Source organism: Aspergillus nomiae, assembly GCF_001204775.2.
Source record: "Aspergillus nomiae NRRL 13137 chromosome Unknown contig00364, whole genome shotgun sequence".
NCBI classification, from domain to species: Eukaryota; Fungi; Ascomycota; class Eurotiomycetes; order Eurotiales; family Aspergillaceae; genus Aspergillus; species Aspergillus nomiae.
In genome coordinates, this window is record NW_015378419.1 from 13,718 (window position 1) to 32,454 (window position 18,737).

General features: G+C 49.6%; 3 protein-coding genes across 3 annotated transcripts; all 3 read left to right on the forward strand.

Annotated features, from left to right (window-relative positions):
- Positions 1 to 1,792: 1,792 nt before the first annotated feature.
- ANOM_011383 (uncharacterized protein) lies at positions 1,793 to 3,250 on the forward strand (the record flags this gene model as incomplete). Its single annotated transcript, XM_015556639.1, has 1 exon — positions 1,793 to 3,250. One exon carries the CDS (start codon positions 1,793 to 1,795, stop codon positions 3,248 to 3,250), a length of 1,458 nt encoding a protein of 485 aa, XP_015403161.1.
- A 2,374-nt stretch (positions 3,251 to 5,624) lies between these two features.
- On the forward strand, positions 5,625 to 7,025 carry ANOM_011384 (uncharacterized protein; the record flags this gene model as incomplete). Its single annotated transcript, XM_015556640.1, has 2 exons — positions 5,625 to 6,370; positions 6,423 to 7,025. Coding segments are annotated over 2 exons (1,293 nt in total), but the record flags the coding sequence as incomplete, so codon positions are not given.
- A 731-nt stretch (positions 7,026 to 7,756) lies between these two features.
- Positions 7,757 to 10,705, forward strand: ANOM_011385 (uncharacterized protein; the record flags this gene model as incomplete). The annotated part of the gene is made up of 3 exons (XM_015556641.1): positions 7,757 to 8,117; positions 8,180 to 8,392; positions 8,451 to 10,705. 3 exons carry the CDS (start codon positions 7,757 to 7,759, stop codon positions 10,703 to 10,705), a joined length of 2,829 nt encoding a protein of 942 aa, XP_015403158.1.
- Between the last annotated feature and the right edge of the window lie 8,032 nt (positions 10,706 to 18,737).

Consider the following 18,737-nt stretch of genomic DNA (forward strand, 5'->3'; position numbering starts at 1 on the left):
GACTGAATATTCCTTGGAAGTAACCTTCCCTGTCATGACCCACCCATGTGACCCGCAGCAGACTGTTATGTGTGCCTCGGAGATAACTTTTAGTTGCTGATGGGTTAGCGCTATCAATGTACATGATGCATCGCTACTCCGGGTGGACGCTAGTGACAAGGTACCAGATATGTAGGTCGAACGAAGTAGAAAATTCCCTTTACTCTTATCTTGCTCGATGTTATGTCTGGACAATACGTAAAGCTCGCTCTTTGCAGTACTGTATAATACCTTACATTCGGTGTGTTCAGTGAGGTTTAAGACATGCAGTGGATACCTCTCATTCTGTCAACGTCTGGATGTCAGCTTGTTCGAGACTGGGATCGGGAATGGACTGTCTTACATTCCTCTGCATACTTGCGAAGTCATATCTAGTCAATCGCGAATATTAATACCGGTAGTAATAATGTATAGCAAGACTGGTTCACTCTGGAACATTCGAGAAGAAGAGTATACAATGCCCGATACAATATCTATCTACTCGCATCTCCTGGGACAAAAAAAGCGGTAAAATCGAACGGAGTTCCGGTTCTACTTCTAAGTTCTAACAGTGGAAACTGACTCAACTCGTGATATTTATAGATCTAGTGGGCCACCATCACAAAAGTTGGCCCATTGCGCGCTCGCTCCTTGCATCGCGGTTGGTCGAATCGTGTCCCTACACTTGCGCTGATGGAGACCCTGTGAGGTGTCTGTATCGGCTTTTATTTATTGTCAGCCGTTGTGCGTGTACTAAGGTTCGTTCCTTGGTACGGATGGTACATTGATTGGTAGATAGGGTTGGGTGCGAGGTGGGATGTCTCACTATTCGACGCCCTACCGCGGAACTAGTAAGAGGATCGTATTTCTTAGACTCGGGACATAGATATACTTATATGATAGGAATAGTCCAGGGTATCCGATCGGTAGTATGTGTATACTGATTTAGAACATATAGTTGTATGAATCAAACACTACGTACTACCTGATGGATCTGGACTATAAAAGACGAATGCACCACATTATCAGCAAATATATTGGATCCTGAGCTACAGGCTTAGATTAATATTTTCTCTTTGGCGTTAGTCCTCAGTGTACCTCTATACAACTTTGATTGCCCAATCATTAGAGATAATATTGAACTATGCATACCTTGACGATGCAAAAATGGGTGAATATAAACATTATAGTTAAGGTGGCACACTGGTCTCCCATATGTACTCTAGAAGCTGTTTCTCAGTGGATAAAGGACCTTGCCTTAGGCCTCCAGCGAAGTTCGTCCTGTTCCTACAGTTGGCCCTAACAGCAGATATAAGGCCTCCTGTGGCAGAGGCATATATGGACCTCACATTACGACAATATCCGAGTGAAGAACTATACCATCCCTAAGTCAAGTCAGTATAAATATCTATACTGCTACATCTCATAGATTGCTTGTGGCTCTCAATCAAAGAGCGTCAGACCAAATTCACTCTGCTAAACACATCCAAACAAGCCCTGCCTAACATGACACTGATGCTATATTCACTGCTTTCATTCACCAAGCATATATACAAAACAACAACTTACACTTACATAGATATCCAGTAACACAAACAAACATGGCCTCTCGCACCTTTCGAGACCATGTAGCCACCACACTCATCTCCAAATGCCTCCACCCATCATCACATCTTCCAATTGCACAGCGTCCCTGGAAGTAGCCAGGCCCGGCACAAGCTCACCCCCAGTACCCATACAGCAACATAACGCATAACCTCCCCACCGACTCACAATGTGTCAAATGGTCGTGTTCTGGCACGCCTGTACCCACCTCATAGTCTCCTACATGACCTGCGCATTCGAAGAGGCCAGGAACCACAAAGAACAGACCGCAACCACGGCGCTCATAGACGCCGACTGCTGGATATGCCAACAGCACCAGAAACACCCAGCCTGGGGCGCATCCGGGACAATGCAGCGTCTGCTCATGACCGTCCAGAACATGGAATACATTCTCGGGGTCTCGGCAGATGAAGACGGCTTCTTGGATATGGTGGCCCGGTTTTACGCGCGAGGCGACCACAAGCGCTGGATGCAGCCCGGCGTCGCGAAGGCAAAGTACACCAAGGACGACCCGTATATCCGGGGCTTGGAGGTCCAGTCGTACCTTTGTACCCGGGGGCAACGGGATTTTCACATGAACCCGGGCTATGCGTTTGACATTCTATTTGCGCTGATGAAGCATTGGGATCGCGCGGACTACTCGGATCTCAATTGGTCCATGACGGGTTATCGGCCGCCTAGTGATTTCTTCTATGTGTCGTCTAGTATGATTGGCATGTTGTCTGATGGCTGTGGGGTGGAGCACCGACAGAGGACGGGGGTTGCACATGTGGCTCGGCGATCTCGCTGCTTGTCGAATGGTAGTAGTGTAGTAATGCCGACACAGTCTACGATGGCATCGTTTGGGGTTGGAGATTCGGCAGGCCATCTGAGGACCGGGTCGTACTCGCAGGGCCTCCCAACTCCGTCGTCGCTGGACGCTCAGACTAACTCGCTTCATAATGATAATGGTAATCCTGGTTCAATACTTCCACAGCGTCCGTACGAGACGCTCACTGGGCCACCCGTCGCAATGAATCATTACGCTCAGCATATCCTCCGTCCCTTGTCCCCACTCGGAGAGCCTGGACCTTCAATGGAGAATCGCCCCCAGGCACTGGACGAGAGAGCAGGTCATCATGCACGCACAACCGGTCTCTTCCATCCAATCTTCTCAGCCGAATATGACGGGGACATCTGCACAGATGCGGCCTCGCAAGAGCTAGACCTCCATCACCTCACCACCTACAATAACACCCTGCTGACGGAGAATACGCCATACCTGCACACCACACCCCCTACCCAGATCTACACCGACCCTTCGTCCTTCTCCCTGTCAAACGAACCCACCAGGCACTCATTCAACAAGCCTCACAATCCACCAGAAGACAACCCACACCTCGACATCCTCCTCTTCCCCTCCCCAACGCTGGAAACCGCCATCCCATTCCCCCAAAGCCAAGTCGCCACCATCGACCCCAGCATGCTGGACCTGGACGACCCCGAGCAATTACATCTCCCCAGCGACGTAGCCTACAGCCTCGACAAAGGCAAACAACCTATCAGAGATATCTCGCAACTGGGTCCCCGTGTTCCTGGTGGCGGCGGCTTTATCTTCCCGGACAATATGGATATGAGCCAGAACTAAGGCTGAGAGAGGGCTGTCTTGGTCTAGACCTCGGCCTTGTCTTCCCCCCCCCCACCCCACCTCTCTTACTCTTCTTTTCTATTTATGGGCTTGATCTTGTCTTTGAAGAATTGCCGAGTGGCGACGCATGTACATCAGTGTTTTACATCCACATGAAAGTGGCTTCTCTTGGCGTTTATGCAGGTGCAGGGGGGCGATATTGACGTGTACATCGTGGATCTGGACTTTGCATATTCACATGCGGTTAGGGTTGTGATATCATTGCGGAGGGCTGTTGTTTGTGGAGTTAGTAGTTTTCTTTCTTTTTTTTGCCTTGTTTCTTTGTTTGCGGGGTTGGGGATTCGTACTCGGAGTATGAGCATTGCATTACTTCGACTGGCTGTACATTAGGAGTTTTAATGGTAATTATTGGGGTAATGGTTTTATGGTGAGAGTGCAATTTCTTCTTTTTCTATTTTCTATTTTCTAGTCTTTTTAGTCTTTTTAGTCTTCTTAGTTGGTATATCTCTGTGGTTCGAATCGTTCTGTAGATCCCTCGCGCTTTAAATAGGACGTGATATGTAGTCACATGGTGTAGGCATAGTTAGCAGATCTAACAGATGTCTGAGTCATATTAACGGATTCTTAGCTAGACCTTCGAAGACCATAGACTTCTTGTTTTTAGCACCCATCACGCCAGGAACATGACTATTATCCTGAGCTTCATAAACTATCACAAATCCATCTGATCTTACTCAGACGACAGACGGTCAATCCGCAACGCCCGCCAATGACTGTCCTGACTACGCAGCGGGTCAGCCGGGTACCACCGGTAATGTGGCACTTTACCCTATCATGGCCTCCTTGATGACGCACGATTCTTTTACGATAACATCCCGGGCAAGAAGGCAGCCCGATCGCAGCTGTGCCGCACTGGACAATCCAGCGGGATATGTGATCTTCGGGCTGTGCGGAGCATGACATCACGCGGCTGGGTCCTTCAACGAATTTGAGCTTAGAACGGCGAAAAGAGATGGGCAAGGGAAGAAATGATTGTGTGAACCTAGGATAGCATTCGGGATATAGTGAGATTGGCCTTCTCAGCAGTCGCCGACTGGGAGCCGACGCCTGAAGTCGTACAGACGAGATACAATCTCGAGTGTCGAAGTTCCTTTGGGAGAGGTTTCAACGTGGAATGTGCTAGTACCGGCTTTGGAGGTGCACACGGCCTTAAGGTCGATCTATTCCTCAAGGGCGTCGCCGTCAAGGCTGCCGTTTTCTGCCTGTCCACACTTTTCCGATATGGATATTTCCCTCGATTGAAGCTCTGGTTTAGACCCTGTCTGTCAGTCTAACTTGACTCCCGCCAGACAGTATTTTTACTAGCATTTTCAAATCTTTCAAGGCAAGCCTTTATTTAAACCAATAGGCGTGGATATGTGCGTCTCTGTAGCCCAACATCATCTACGCCTGCGCACCATTCTTAACGAGACGAGTGGCGGACGAGGAAAGCCTTTCTCGTTTCTTCATATATTCATAGGCATGGAGAAATCAGATTTAGAAGACCAAACCGAAGAGAGCCGGTTCATCCAAGTGGTGGGATACTGCAGGTGCTCCGTACTGCCCAAGAGGAGTAGTGCTGAAACCCGTCGCATCATCCTTGACACTCACTTCTGTCCCTGACTTAATAATATACAGCCCACCCCGACGATCATTTGTTCGCCGGCCATTGACGGCCCGTGGGCCGTTATTGTGCCAACCGTGCTCGTTGAAAAAAGTGCCGGACGCGCTCTGGGTAACTACTCCTGCCTCAATTTGATCGTAAGGAAGAAGTAAGACTTGAACATGGTCAAAGTCGGGAAGACGAAGTGATTCAACCGATACAATTGGTCATGTTAAACGGGGCTTGGAAGCCTGTCGATGATGAACAGGCGTGGAGTATCGCATGATGGCAACTATAGGCCTTGCAGTGAGATGCCGATGGGGTTTCCTGTTCGTGATTATACGGAGCAATCAGCAATTGGCGGCATCATAATCGAAGCGAGGTCAAGAGGGAGGAAAAGCGAACACTTCAACACGGATGGTGCTTGTATGAATGTCGGACATTAAATACAGATACACCATGGCGCATAGTAACAATGATCTCGATCCAACAAGAGGTATCACGTGGCGATAGCGATAATGACTCAGCAATGCTATGTATAGCTGCAGACAAACCATGCAAACGGCTCCCTCGGCGGATGCCGTAAGGGTAAACACCCGCGGTAAACAGGGGAAGTTATCACCAGCCACATGTTTCTCGGGTGGTCCGAGGCCTTGCCCCAGCCATGCGGGTGCTCCTCCTTTCCTGCCCTTCATTTGTTCTTTCCAGCCCACACCCCATCTTCTAGAACAGGCTTGCGATGTGATTTAAATTATCGCAATCAACCTGTTTTTATGCGCCAGTCCTAATTGACCTCAGCGACTACAATGTCTTTCCCCCAGGATGCTCGTCGTCGGCGGGTTGGAGCGGGTACCGGCTTCAGCTCGTCGGGCAGGCAAACAACCCTGGGATACTGGGTACCTTTGGCATTGACAGTAGGTGTCGCAGCAGCTGGTGTTGCAGCCTGGATCTGGAGTGAACGCGCTGAAGAAGAAGAAAACGACCGCAATTACCCTCGAGGTGACGATGACTTCCCCGCGCCAGGCCCCAGCGGGGGCGAGCTTCCTCCCGGATACGACGGAGACTATGCCAGGTCCACGGCGACGGATATTCATGACACAGACGATGTTAGCATGGTAGCTCGTATGCAGGGAGCCTTGCGACGCACTCCTAGCCCTCAGCAGATTTTCGATGGTGCCAGCAAGCGAGTCGCAGCGGGTGTGGCTGCTGCGGGCGCGTTTGTAGGCGGCGCTCTGACATCGATCCGAGAAGAAGACAGGGGCGACTTCGAAGATCATTCCAGATGGTCTGAAGAGGTAGAATCGAGAGCCCGCAGGGATCTACCAGATCCCGCTGCACCGACCGTGAGCGGAACGCCTTCTGGCTCAGGAGTTGCTGCTGCCACGTCTTCTGGCGCGAACAAGAAGAAAACGGTAGCTATCGTGGTTTCATCGGACACATCGCGCTTAGACCCAGAAGAGTACACTTCTGATCACGCTGTAAGTGATAATGTTCATTTCGCATAGTTCCACTATACTGATACTGCAGCAGTCTATCCTTTCCCATCTTCCAGAACATATCGACCCCGATACTACTCGAGTCTTTGTTATGATCTACGCCCCGGGTTTGAAGCACGCTCCGAACCAGGGTAACGGATCCCACCCTACCATGTCCGTCACCTCGTCCTATTCAAACATCGCTCCTGAAGAAGTCCTATCCCCCGGTGAGCCACCAAGTGGCGACCTGACCACATCGGACTCTCGCCAGGATGACCAGACACCGCTCTTCAAAACGCTGTATACTCAGGCGCAAGCAATTGCTGAGAAAGAGAGCATGATTATGCCTTTCAGCACCTCCACAGGCTTTGTGCATCTCGTGCGACACATTTCTCCTGACATTGTTTACGTCCAAGAGTCCCTGACTGGAAAGGATGGCGAACCGGTACAGCATATCACCCGGTGGGTCCGACAGGTAGTGATTGTCATCGGCGAGCGAGGAGGCCTCGTCGACAGTGAAGATGAATCTGCCTTGGGCGACAGTGGTGAGAAGTGGTGGCAAAAGGATGGCACGACTGGCATCGGCAAGCGCATTGATGTCGTTGACGTGCTCCGTACGGGAGACGATTGGCGCCGAAGAGTGTCTGGCTTGGACTAGATGTCAAGTCCATTTCTTGGGTGGCTGTGTCGATATGTTTATTTCACTTGTTCATATGTGTCATTTCCCTTTCATCACCCTTACGACCTGCTTTGATTCCCCTGAGTTTTACGACCTATGTTTTCTACTTTGGTAGTGTGTCTGCTGTGCATATAGTCTAGCTATGAGAAGGATATGCTTGGAGGATACCAATACCACGGCCCCGTGTTTCTTGTTCTTCTTTGTACCGGGCACACAAATAATAAGGCCAAAAGCGCCTTTGTAAGCCAATCTCATTGTGAAACCGTAGACTTACAAACACGAACAACACATAGGGTGAGATTCGATGTATGAGGAGAGCAATGGCCCTAACCCGATGCAGTGGTCCGCAGTCACATGATCCCGACCTCCTTCACGTCGCCCGCGGCTTGGCATCACCAAACTCCCTCTGCAGCACCATCGCCGTCACCCGATCAGCCTCTCCGAACCTCCCCTGCCTTCTTTGCAGGTGTTTGTTCGATGGACACTAGTATTCCTCAGTTCTAGCGGCTCCGGGCTCCGTCCAAAGTTCCGCCTCGACTCCGGTCTGTACGTTATCGTCCCGTCCCGTCCTCCGCTCCCCACATGTCTCGCGCTCCGGTTATATCATCTTCGGAGCACGGTTTCCCTCTGTCATCTTCGGATTCATATCCCGAGAAGTCGCGCCCGTAAGCCGCTTGCTGTAATCGCGTCGCATGCCCGTCGCCGACAATATGGCAACGGCGATCTCCAAACCAACCTCCCACCCGCCCAAGATGAAGCGGCCGCCCCCGCCTTTTGTTCAAACCGGGGTCAATGGGGTAAAGCCTCAGCAGTCCTCCTCGTCCCCACAACCGTCCTCCAAGCGCCTTCCGGGCTCCAATCCACCAGGTCCCGCGGGCTCGACAAGTGGTGCGGTCATAAATGGGGTCAATGGTGCGGCTGATTCGAATGGCGTCAAGGGCTCCATTAATCGGCCTAAGAAAGAAGCGCAAAAGCCAGGTGACCAAGGAATTCGGTTAGCGAAGCCATTGGCCAGGACTCTTCCCACGGACAATGAGCGCCGGCTAGGCAAGAAGTGCCCTGAGCCTTATGGTGAGTTTCTGCAAGCTCTATGTGCGGCGCTCCCTGTATACTGACAGCTGTATCCCTTCCAGTGAAAACAACGTCACATATACTGAAGAAATACGGCAAATGCCCCCCGTCTCTCATTTTACATCTTCATCCTACCCATTTCCGCTTTGAGCAACAAGACGGGAGCTTTCCATATAATTCTGAAATGAAGGTTATTATCGAACATATTCGTGCCGGGACCGTTCCCCACGATATGATAGAGGAGCTGTTGCGGGCCAACGTTCGTTTCTACGAAGGTAGGCATTAGACCGTAATATAATACTTGCGCTGCGTTTCATTAAACCGTGTTGATAGGTTGTCTCATTGTCCGCGTGGTTGATCACAAATCCGTGTCAGCCCAAGCCAGGAAGTCAACTACCCCCTCGACGAATGATAGCAATACTCCGTTCTCTATCCATAACTATAATGAACATGTTACTCCTTCGGCCTATGTACCCTACCCGAAACAGAACCAGCTGACTTCTGAGAAACCAACATCAAAGGAGGCCGAAACACAATCAGACACCAAGGCCAACGGAGAGCAACCCAGTGACTCCCAGGAACAACCCGAAAGGAGCGAATCGAGCTCTTCTCAACAGAAGCAGACGCCTCCCAAACCCCGTGTGTTTACAACTGTACTTCATCCTACTCCTCGCTCATTACAAGCAGAGTTAACTCTGCTTGCTACTACGCCTGACCCAAAGGCTGCAAGGCAGGGAGGCACGAGTTCTGCGTCACGTACTCAAGCGGCCTCGTCTGCTGCGCCTCCGTCTCCAGGTGGCTCCTCTAACCCACCTGAGCGTGGGCCTGTTGCAAAAAGACAGAAGATGCTTGTCGAACCGCAGGATCTTCCAGAATGCGAATCTAAACTAACGAGGGCTTTAGCACCACCACTCTTCTTAGAGCCTGTGCAAAGTCTGGACGCTGTTCAAGATCTACTGAAATTCATGGGGAGCCCTCTCCATAATGATCCGCCCCCATCTCCGAAACGACGGAAGCGGACAGTGGCGGAACTGGCTGCTGACGAAGCACTGGCAGCTGAGGAGGAGCGATTCATGCTTATCATGGATGAACGGCTCGAGCCAGCTACCTCTGGAGCCGCAGGAGGCCCTAAATCTGCCGTTGTTGATGATACAAGCGGCGGTGCACCGTTCGAGCCTCGTTTTTCTCGGTTCAAGACTCTGGAAAACATTCGTATGCAACACGAAGAGAAAGCGAAACGGGAGCACGAAATCAAGCTCAAGCAAGAATTGGCCAAGAGGCAGCAGCAAGAACAGGAAAGGGAAAGGCGTCGTGCCTTGGAGCAGCGGCAGGCAGAAGAGCAAGCAAAAGAGGATTCTCGGAGACAGCATCTTGCTGCTCAACAACAAGTACAGGCACAGCTTGCTGCGCAGCAGCAGGGCCGCCACGTTATGCCTCAAGCAAATGGGGTCAGCCAAGCGCCACAGTCTTCTCCAGTTGCTCGCAACCAGACGCCGCGCAATACCTCGTCACCGTTGCCTGGCAATGCCATGGGGGCACAGGGAGGTGTGCCAATGAGTATGACATCTTCTATGCAGGGCGCTGGCAGCCCTCCACGACCCCCTTCTGCGCTGCAGCATGCCCACCCCAATGTCATGGGCCACCCAATGGCTCCTTCGAGGAGCCAGCAAGGACAGAGTCGACATGGAACCCCGCAGATGACTCAAGGAACACCAGCGATGTCCCATGCTACACCAATCATGCGCAACGTTACACCAACGCAGCGAATGAGCCACGCCAGTCCCGGCCGCTCGACAGTGGCACCGACACCGGTGATGGGCCAAGCTATGATGGGAACTCCTCAAATGACAGGTGGCATGGGCCTTACACCCCAACAGCAGCAGATGCTGTTGCAGCAGAGACAACAAATGCTTGCACAACAAGGGCATCTAGGACATGGCCAGCTCACGCCGCAGCAATTTGCTCAATTGCAAGCCAACGCGCACGCACAGCAAAACATTCAATCGCATCAGCAACAGATGCTGCAGGCTCAACAGCAGAACCACCAGCAACAGCAACAGAAGATACCGAACCCTCAGATTTACCAACAGCAACTTATGCGGGCACAGTTTGCGCAAATGCAAATGGCGCAACAACAGCAGCATGGGCAAGGCCCTCAATCCCAAGGCCAGCAAGGCCAGATGCACCAGGGTGGTTCTCAAATGAATCCACAACAGCAGCAGTTGCTGATGGCAGCTGCTCAAGCAAACGGTGGCCAGCTCCCACAGAACCTCCAGGGAGCCAACATGCAGGGGGCTATGGCACAGCGATACAATCAGCTCTATCAACAACGTCTCTTGAGGTTACGACAGGAAATGGCCAGTCGCTTGATGGGGCAGTACGGTCCACCCAATCAATACCCACCATCAATCGCGCAGCAATATCATGCCGGACTTGAAAGAAATGCCAAACTTTGGGTCCAAGAAATTATTCGACGAGAACGTGAAGCTGCTCAGCAACAACGCGCTAACCAAGTTGCGGCTGTACAAGCTCAGGTCATGCAGCAGCAGCAGCAACAGAACATGATGCAGAATGGAATGGGCAGCTAATTACTCTCAGGGCCATCGATCTAATCGATGAAACGACAACTTCTCTCTTCACTTCTTTGACAACCATTTTCACTCTATATTTATTTTTCTCTTTGTCTTTAGCCCGTTGGAAGTGGATATTGAGCGGCCCTCTCCACCCACCCTCCATGGGCTCGTGATTATTATCTACTTCATTTGGAGATTGTACAGGGACCAGGATCTTGCGATAAAACAGGCCGGCGTTTCTCGATCTTGGTTTGCATGCGTGTGTTTTCTTTCTTTGGCTTGTTTTCCTCTCAATTTTTTTCGTTCTTGTGCTTGGCGATTGTAACATTGGGAAAGGGATTGATTGATCGGGGAGCAAGGAACAGACTTGATACCATTTTGTACAGGTGTCCCCTTTTGGCATGCGTTTATGTTTTTGGACGTCGTTCATTTGATTGGAGATTCATCTTCCAGTGCTATGCTCGTGTAGACATGAAATATAGCTATACCAGACTATGAAATATACTCTGTTGTTCCAATGATCGCGTCGATTTCCACACAGATATCTACTCTGCACTGCACGTTAGACTCTTTGAAGCCACAGAACAGCAGTATGATATGACCAAATTTCTCAAATAATATACAACAACCTGAATGAGTATCAACATGGTGTAAACTCTAGTCGACAATTCGTTCCATGGTCAACGTTCTCCATGATAGTCAGTCCTCTTTTTGGCCCAGTAGAGAAACCGCTATCAAACTTTCACCATGATAATTCGAGTAATCAGCCTCTCTACATCAACCTCAAGCTTCTATATTCTGACACTTAGTATAGAAAACTCGAGCGAGCAACAAAGGTCACTCAATCAATCGAACTATCTATCTAGAACCCATCGTAGTAAGACAAGTCGCCCTCTCTACAGGGTTCCATTAAAGACTCCAACAAACCAGAGATACCTTAAGCAGCAGACAAATGTGGTAGAGAGAGCCATACCACTCTCCATAAGAGGAGCTGCTGATAACTGCTAAAAAATTCGCCAACACACGGTGCAGCTGACAGACAAGGAGCATATATATATGAGCTGAAAACGGGTAACGTATGCCACGGCCCAAGCAAAAAAAAAAAAAAAAAAAAACAAAGAGAGAGATGCCGAACAGGCAGAAGTCGACCAAGTTAACTAATCTTTTGTATCCTTTGGTTAGATACTTCGAGTGGGATTGGTCCTTTGGTAATTGTTGCCACGGGTGAATGTTCAGCCAGATTTAATGAATATGGTTGTTGGGTCTGGGGCCAGCTTGGATGCGTGACTTGGTGTGTTGGACCAATTCCAGCTTGACTGCTGGTGTTTCTAAATGCATGATAGGTTATTCCTGGTGTATATTGGCTTAGTTGTTGACAAGGCTGCAAGTTGGTTTAGGGGAGTTGTGTTTGATGTGTATTCTAGGTGAGATTAGGGGCCAGAGTTGGTGTATAAGTTTTAGGACTTGGGTAAGTTAGTTATATTAGTGTGTTTGATATGTGCCTTTCTTGCTGTCTTCTGCTACATAACCTTTCTTCCTTCTATCTTTAACTATATGCGCGACTGTAGTACTTGGTAACTATTGTCGGGTACAGGAAGGACTATCCGGAGGCATCCTTTCATAGGATTATACGATATACACATTGGATTGGCAGTTATATTACGAATTTACAAGTACAGTCCCGAAAATTCAGACCAGAAAGCCGTAACTACTACCTCAGGGACCGAGTTTCCTCAGTAGGAGGGTTGCCTCTCGGATCAAGCCATGGCCAACTCAGCTGAATGAATAGCCTCGAGAACAACAAACAATGCTCACGACAACAATCGCCCTGTTGTATGTAACGTCATGCTGCATATCGTGATTAGTCCGAAACAGACCCTCAAGCCCAATAATTATCTACTACAACCTCAAGATACAACCTCTCCCAAGAAGGGAAAAAGCCACCGAACTCAAACGCACTGAGCCCTGAAAGGTTGAGGGCTCGGATCGTGATCGACGTGATCTCCACTGCATACATACGTGCAGCACGCTCAGAATAGTACAAAAGAGATTAGAAGGAAAGACAAGGTCAAACCGCCAAAGTTCAGGGTTCCTCACCGAACTCAAAAGCCCAACCCGGTCTGGGTTGGGGGAGGCAGGGGCTCGCCTCATTGGATGGGCTGAGTAGCACGGCTGCATGTATCCTGTATGCATGGATAAAACTGGAAGGAATGGGCTGGGGAAGAAACCTGTTCAACTGGGTTTGGTTCGTTGTGTGGATGATGTATGCACATGAACATTCCAGAGAGGACAACTATGGGGCTTTACTGTATTGGAATTAGGCTGGCCGGGTTGGGTAGACTTGGGACATTTAGGGGCCTTAGCGGTCTGTATCGGGGTGGTCGGGTGTGTACCTTTGCAACAAGTTGTATGCAGCATGGCACAATGTGGTCCCAGTGGTGGGATTATCGGATCACGCCTCTGTTATGGTTATGGAAGTCTTTCGGCTGGGCGATCACTGCACCTAGCCAGTCTGAACATAGCACCTCAATGCATGGATCTGAAGAAGAAGACTGTCAGGTGCTTACGGTGAAAGTTTCTTACCTAATGATTGCTTGATCTGCTGGATATTGCTGTGTATGACCTTGGTTAGTGGCCAATAGTTTGCGAGCACCGCCTTGCCGGATGGATCAATAAAGTGACGTGGTGGAGAATGAGAAAAGCACCTGATAAACGTTGCGCAAGGACAGCCAGGTACCCTCAGATACCCGATCCCCCACAGACGTTGGGTCAGATAGGCGGTCATGGTGCACGAGTGATGATAATTATTGCTAGGCTGAGCTTGGTTTCCCGCACATAGGCCAGAACCGGGAACGAGACACAACATCAATGCAATGCAATGCAACTCAAACCGTTGTTATTGATCGATGGTGTGATGGTGGCAAGATATCTGGCTTGATTGGTTTGTTTTGGAGACTGCGATAAGGGAGAAAAAGGTGGTTTTGGACGCAAGGGGGTTTCAATAAGAGGACGAACCGCCTGCATCGGATCTTCCCTTTCTGGGAACTCCATCGGTGCATGAACAAGGAAAACCTAGCGATCGATTACTATAGGCGCTTCCCTGCATAAGCTTGGACGAGACAAGCATAGGGTGAAGCACGGGGCATTGTACGGTAAGTGAGACAAGCGATGATCTTCCATCCCGGCGTAGATCCTGCTTTGAATTAATTATGGAGTCCCCTCCCTATATGGCTCGTCAAGAAATCACCAATCAAATAGTATTTGAGACAGACACTTAAGGGAAACGCGAGGGGAGATATATTGGAAACTTTCTCTCCCTTATGATTCAGGGTGGGAAATTCCCCGGATCTTCGGAGATTCAACATCGCCAACGTACCTGCAGCAATAACCACCAAGAGATCAACTTGACACGAATCAGCATACCGCGGAAGGCTCATAGACACATTGCCGGCCTAACTTGGCGACCAATGAAGAACGGGTGGGCTTTTCGCACAAAGGTTCGTAATTGTTCATCTCACAGTAACCGGCACACTTCCTGAAGCGGTAAACCGATTTAATCGTGAAGACCCAGACTTATTGAAGTTCTGTTGCAGAAATAGGTCCAAGCACCGCTTGGCCTAATGAAGCTAGCACCTAGCCCAAGATAGCATCAAGGGAGGATGCTTCGGAGATATACGAGGCACTACGATCGAACTAGAGATGTGGTCCATGAGGCCGCACTGACGATACCGTCCCCAAGTAGTACTGCCGCTACGAGTATACTCCGCTGCCAATGCTGATCAAGTCCAAGCTCAGGTGGAGGCGCTATGTGGCTCGGTAAGCACTTTGAAGCTTCGGTTGAATCTCGACAAAAACAGCTCACCTTTAGAGACCCAGGCTGAGTGGATTAACACCGTAAAGGTCATTAAACCCAATTCAACGTTTTGGTACCTGGAATTGAGCAAAATAGTCATTCTTTGTACTTACTTCACCTTCCATGACAAGGAAAGATCGGCTGTTTCAGGGCATGAGCACGGGAAATATGGGGCGTATCCTCCAATTGTGGCGGACATCAGGAACCTTGCTGGGGGTTGTTGTAATTTTGGTAAGATTTCTGTACACGCACAGAGGAATTGTAGGATGGGGAGTTCGGTTTCACGATCATGACGTGGTGTTGAAGATTGCCATGCATGGAAAATGAGATCCAGGAGCAACAGTCTAGATCTGAACAGGGGTTGGGTCGTGGGAACCGCCCCATATAATTTGCGTGAGAACCGTTGGCAATTGGTGGAGCGATCCATAATAGGATCTCGATATGTTTTGGATGCACGGAGGTCCGGGTCTATACCGTAAGAAGGGGTGCACGGAATGAGGCTGATCCCCTCCAGATCCAATATATTGATGCAACCCAGATTAAGCAAGAAGCGATCCTCCAACAGCCTTGGCAGCATCATCGGTGGGGTAAAGACGATTATCCCACCGCAGGAACAGTAAAGAGGGCCTGGGGATGCCTGAATTGTCCGGTTGACTCCTTGCGGCATACAGGCCCGTGCTGCAGGGTCAAGATACGAGAGCGAGGAAAAGAGATCCTGGTTCTTTCGACGAATGAGCTGCGGCGTATCTTTATCGTAGTCGCCTTCTGGGTTCAACAATACAAATTTAGCTTTGTATATTGTATGGAAATCATCAGAAATTAAGATCTGGTCAAGCTAGCCACTGTTGTCCGTGGAGCTCGAAAAGCTGGTACTACGTCACCGAGTAAATATAAAAAAGGAAAAGGGATAAGGAACTGGAACGAACTGTCATAATCACACAATGTCGACCGTTGAGGGCAGCGATATCCAGGAGCCTGAAGCGGTGGAGTCAATGGAGTCAAGATTCAAGATGCGGGGTTTGGTCGAAGCCCGAGAACAGGAAGTCTGTCCTGTACCTGGACCAAAAGCGTAGTATACGTGAGGGGATTAGAGTTACCGCACAAGCTTCGCACACTCTTGTGTCTAGAAGGAATAGTGAATCGATAACTTCAGAGCCACTTTCGGGGCCTGAGCAATCGATACGAAGACAGAAAGAGGCCCAAGGGTGGTAGAGTTTAACCGAAGCAGTGTTTCTGAATCGTGAAGGTTTTATTTGATCGAAATGGACGCAACGATCAGCGACTCATTCTTCATGATTGACACCTGGAGCGTCCAAGCCCTATGGAGTCGTTACTGGGAGTCAACGAATGGAAACAGACAACGACATTTTGGGATTCTTGCATGAAGCCACCGAAGGGGGATTTACCGTTCTGGAAGACTCTCGGGGTTTGACAGATCACTTGTGGCTCAGACGGACTGTGTGGCGGTCGACGGTGGCTCAGCAGCAAGTATGCACAGTTTCTCGTCCCCTTTGCGTCACTACAGCGTCTCGTAGTTATAACTCCTATTCCCTATGATCGCCATTGATTCTAGACCACGAATTGGACCGCGAAGGTCTACATATCTATTCGATGGTTGTACCTAGTACTCTCTAGTAATACCTGTCCACTCTGGAGAGTCCAATCGATATATCCATAAGCACAGACGTGAGATCCTCGCCAATCGTGGTTGATGACGGGTCCCGCCGGCTTATTGGTTCCCACATAGTAAGAAGTCTGGAGCGCAGATCTGCCCACTACGCTAACTTTTGAAGGGACTCAACGAGACGTATACCTCAGGCATTCGCTGGTGGGGATGTGGTACCCCGTTTTAGCACAGCCGATGAGGCACCAAGTGGAACGCCTACCGACAAACTCCGACCGCTGGGAGCTGTCGAACTCACTCTTGTGCCTTAAGGGGTACTGCTGTAAAGGTATTGACCCGTCATCTTTATTCTTAGTAGTACACTGGCGATGCCCACACGAGAGCTCACAAATAACTCAAATCATTCTATTCCAATTGCCCATTCACACCGATAGGAACGGACCATCCCCGCATAACCCTATGTTCACTTCTTGAGAAATGAGGAAGGCTTAAATACATGAAATATTAAGATAGATAAATGACTAACAGAGACAAAGGAAATGGAAATAAACAGGGATCGTGACAGATGTATACACACCGCACTTATCTGTAGCTGCATCGCTAAGACGGCCTGCTCGTTCCATGCATATTCGACTCGAGTGTCGAAGATCTTGTTTTGACTCTGAACGTGACATGGCGTCTGTCGATCGGTTCTTGTTGTTGCATACCTTGCCAACAAGATCCGACCGAGTGATGGAGAAAGACAACAATCTGTCTACGTAATAGCCAGCGAAACGAGAGGAGATCTTCCAGTGAGGTCACAGACCAAGCTGAAATCAATGACTTGGCCACAGCTCTGTGGTATCTGGATAGCTACACAAAATATGCTGGTACGTAAACTGGGTGAGATCATGAGGGAAATGCCCACGATGCTCGGAAAAAACTCACGCAAGTCTCCAGTGGCCGGTTGGTTATTGTGTTGGTGTACGATCTGGTCTCATCGCCTTCGGTGCACTGAGCCCAAGAAATTCAGCGACGTGCTCAGGCAGTTGACTGGTCGACTATGAGACCTCATTCTCGCGTGACGATTAGAGCCCCTCATCGTTTAAATCGAACGCCAACTGACGCGTGACAGATCAAAAACTCGGCTTCAGGAAAGGCGGTCGAATGGCTCGGTGACTCGGAGTCCACTTGGCTATGCATTGCTCAAGTCCCCAGCAATTGTGCAGCCGTTTGGGGCAAAAAAAAAAAAAGATCATTGGGTGTGATAAGAGAAACCATTTACGAGTACATGAATCAGGGCTTTCTTGGAAGATGGAACGAGGCTGGAATCCCACTCACGAAGTTCGTGACGCAGTGGGAGAGTGTAAAAACGACTGGCTCGACCCTATCATCATGAGGAATACATAGGACCCCACATTCCAGTGGAAGTGGCGGTGGTAGGCTGGGCTCCTGATTGAGAGGGAGACATCTGGCATGGGTACGTTAGCACCTCGCCCTTAGGGGGGGTGGGCTTGCGATAGGTGCGGCTGGTGGGCCCGAATGGGGAAAACAACGAGTATTGGAGAAAAAAAAAATAAAAAAAAAGCAAAAGTCAAAAGAAACTGGAAATAATTAAAACGGAAGGCATGAATCTCAGACCTGCAGAAACCAAGCAATGCCTCGGTCTTCGACTGGTCCAAATCCACTGTTAGTCTTGAGTCTTGGCGGATGATGTGCGTCTGACCACAGATGGTCAGCTTAACATCACGTCTAGTGTGTATAGCGGGTCTCCTGGCAAGAATGGGGACGGGTATCGACGGTCCCACTTGAATAATAATACCATTATCATGGAGCCTAGGCTCCAGTCCACTCTTCACAGTACGTACCAAGGTCTCAGAGGAAATCAAAGATGGAGTCCCGGGATTGGGAACGTCTGTCCCCAGACTTACAGTTTTGAGTCAGACCGACTATCAACTAACAGACTTTTACCAAGATCGTCCCCAGGAGCTTCTTACCCTGCTTCACTCTCGACCCGCCGTTCTTCCCTGACTGTCAATTCATTTTCCTCGATGGCTCCCGAGCGCGCATTCGGGAGGCTAGCGAGTACCTGCGGACCAACACGCATTGTAGATCATTGTTGACTCTGCCATCTCGATCTATTGGACTCTAACCATGGAATCATGATCGATATCCCCCGGGGTGGGGTTACCCGAAGGGAGCCACATTCATCCCAACCTCTACTCTCGCTTTGACTGAACCACCTTCGGCCGAAGGGTTTCTTCCTTAAGGGTGGCATTCATTGAGGCGAGAGGATGAATAAAGTTACCCACTGGGGTCGGTTCTGGCTTTAATTCCGATTAAGCCGTAAATCCACCTCGTCTATTCACGGACAAAACAAGTAATTAAGCATTCAAAGTAGTATTTATATATTGCCTCCTTGGTTAGACTTTACGGGATTTGGGCAACGATGTTGAACCGGTGGAACCTTTCTTAACCGCCCGAACGTTCTTCCCATACGAATCAGTAGTAAGTACGGGGTACCGAGTCGACTACCAGCAGTAGCAGGGTCCAGCCTTCGAATACCTGGTTCTTTTCTTCTTTTGATTTTT